Source organism: Oncorhynchus mykiss, chromosome 23 (genome assembly GCF_057628025.1).
Source record: "Oncorhynchus mykiss isolate SJ-2025 chromosome 23, ASM5762802v1, whole genome shotgun sequence".
NCBI classification, from domain to species: Eukaryota; Metazoa; Chordata; class Actinopteri; order Salmoniformes; family Salmonidae; genus Oncorhynchus; species Oncorhynchus mykiss.
In genome coordinates, this window is record NC_143044.1 from 50,992,526 (window position 1) to 50,995,000 (window position 2,475).

Here is a 2,475-nt window from a genome sequence, read left to right on the forward strand (position 1 = left end):
CATTTCACATGAATTGGTTCTCAGCAGTTTGACTGGGACTAGGTATCTGTCCCAAATGGCACACTATTCCATATATAGTGCACTTATTTGAACCCCTATGGGTCCTGGTCAAAAGTAGTGCACTATTTTGTGAATAGGGTGCCATTTGAGATGCAACCTACAGACTTGATTAATCCCATCAAATCCCTCAGGCTACAGTGCCAATATACCAGCTGATTGGATGGATACTTGAGACTCCTCTCATATGATGTACCAAACTGTATTTCAGTAATAATGTCATGAATCTCTTGTGGACTGACCAAATTACGCAATATTCTAGTTCTGGGTTAACCAATATTATATTGCCATCTCCTGGAAACTAAACTAATAAGGTTTGTTTCAAACGGAATATAGCATATTTAGATTCCAGGCTAATTGCCTACAGCTTTTGACGTCTGAAGTAAGGCCGATTCCACAACCATGGTCTGTGGAGAGCTCAGTGGCAATTCATTGGAATTATGGCCTTAGTTAACATGCATCCAATTCCACAGACATGTTCCTAATCTAAAAAACGAATCACAAAAAATCGATTCCAGTTTGTAAGGCTACCTCAGGGTTCCACAAGAGTGGAATGCATTTCTGACCACCGGTAGGTGGCACTGTTGCAATGTTCGCCAGAAACCCCGAGGTGTGCAAGCGGATGGAGATTGGAGAGCGCAATTGCCCCTATCTATCTGTGCGTGTTCAAATGATGTAATGCAACGGCATATGTGTGGGTGAGAAGGGAGAGGGATCATGTTATTTTTCTCCGTGGTTAAACTGGATTTACAGTACCGGGCTCGCGCTGTCCCCAATTGAGTGGCATTATCATGTACGGCGATGGAGAGGGCACTGTTTGGGACAGAGTCGGACGCCCCCGACGGGACTGCATGTGCTACCTCGGACCTCCAACAACTTTGATGCCCATGTAAGAATTATGATGAAGTTCTCAGTAGACTAGACTGTTCCAAAATGAGATAGGCTACATTGCATAGTAGCCTATGGAGTCAGTAAGTGCGTATACAACTAGGCTGTTGTTGGAAAATGTTCTTCATGCGTCCATGCGGAAAAGCAATTGCGGATAAAATTACCTTTGATAAATAGCCTAAACCAGAATCACAAGTTAATTAGTCTAAGTTTACTCTGAATGGTTGGTTACCTTCTGTTCAATTTGGACTGTTAACTGTTTATCTCACGGACTTTGTGTTTTATTTTACCTGCGACTGCATTACCTGCACTGAAAAAAATCGATTCCAGGTTGTAGGATCAAATTTAGATTTAAAAAAAATGATATACCTATATATGATAGTTACAGTAACACATTAGTATCCAAACAATGGAATTAAATCAGTCTGTATGACTGTAAGCATGAATAATCCAGCTGGCGACTGAGCTGATGATAGGCGAAAGCTATCAGATCAACAGAAACGAATTCTTCAAGTTGACGAGTTGTGTTCATGTCATGCGAGTCCCTGAACATTAGCATAATAACCTGCCGTTTAAACAGTCGGCAATTAGCCTAGAACAGAATGACACGGAGCAATACTTCAGTGGACACGACATAATTAACGACGCGCATTCCCCATGCAAATAAAGATCAGATAGGATAGGCTACTCATCTCTGATTTCCCAGCGTAGGCTAGGCATACAACGCCTCAAGGTGGCTGGGAGCCGCAAGAAAGAAAAACAATGGTAAAATATACTGGTATAGTTTTATGTTTTTCCCTGTGCGGTTGGAGAACATTATCCAGAGGAAGAGATGCCTAGGCTTACTGGTACAATGATGCGCTCCAGTGCGCGCACTGGCGCACGCCTCATAGACTGTCACAAATGTTTTGTCCTCATCCTTCCAAATCACGTTGAATCGATTCATTCATTAGCTACCAGAGCCTACGCGTAGGCTATCTTAACTTTCTCGTTTTTAATAAGGATTGCACAGTGCATTCATATACAGTACACAGCACAGCACTGCGGTCGCCCAGTCACTTTCGCTTAGCTTCTCTCTCCATCTCTGACCCTCTCGAGCACATGGTCAGTGAAGGATGAAGATTTCCGGCTCTATGGCCTCCCAGCAGCGGCGTGTGGCTTCCACCAGTGTTGGAGGGAAACTAAACCAGCTCTTAACATTAGTGGTTGACTGAGTTGAAATTGACGGTGGGGAATAATGTTTTATCTTGTCCCGTCGACCACGGCCCTTCGGTCCGCGCGCATTAGAACTCTCGCAATCCGCTTGGTCTGAACGGGCCGCACCTCCGGCTCATGGTTCCTGACACTCTTCTAACCACAACTCATGTCATACTCTTTCTACAGCGGGATGCGGAAGTCTCCCGATGTGAGTCCCAGACGGCTTTCGGACATCAGCCCCCAACTGAGACAACTGAAGTATCTGGTTGTGGACGAGTCTATCAAAGAGGACACTTTAAAATCGTCCCGTTCCTTTGAAGACATTAACAGCGC

At 44.3% G+C, this 2,475-nt stretch overlaps 1 protein-coding gene across 1 annotated transcript in view; it reads left to right on the top strand.

Moving 5' to 3' along the window:
* The first annotated feature begins 643 nt into the window (after positions 1-643).
* slc35f3b (solute carrier family 35 member F3b) overlaps positions 644-2,475 on the top strand; it is a 180,455-nt gene continuing 178,623 nt past the window's right edge. Inside the window, exons 1-2 of the mRNA XM_090217596.1 lie at positions 644-946; positions 2,329-2,475. The exon at positions 2,329-2,475 is cut by the window's right edge and continues 74 nt beyond it. Coding sequence (XP_090073722.1) covers positions 849-946; positions 2,329-2,475 — 245 coding nt within the window. The 5' untranslated portion in view covers positions 644-848. The remainder of the gene's footprint in view (positions 947-2,328) is intronic.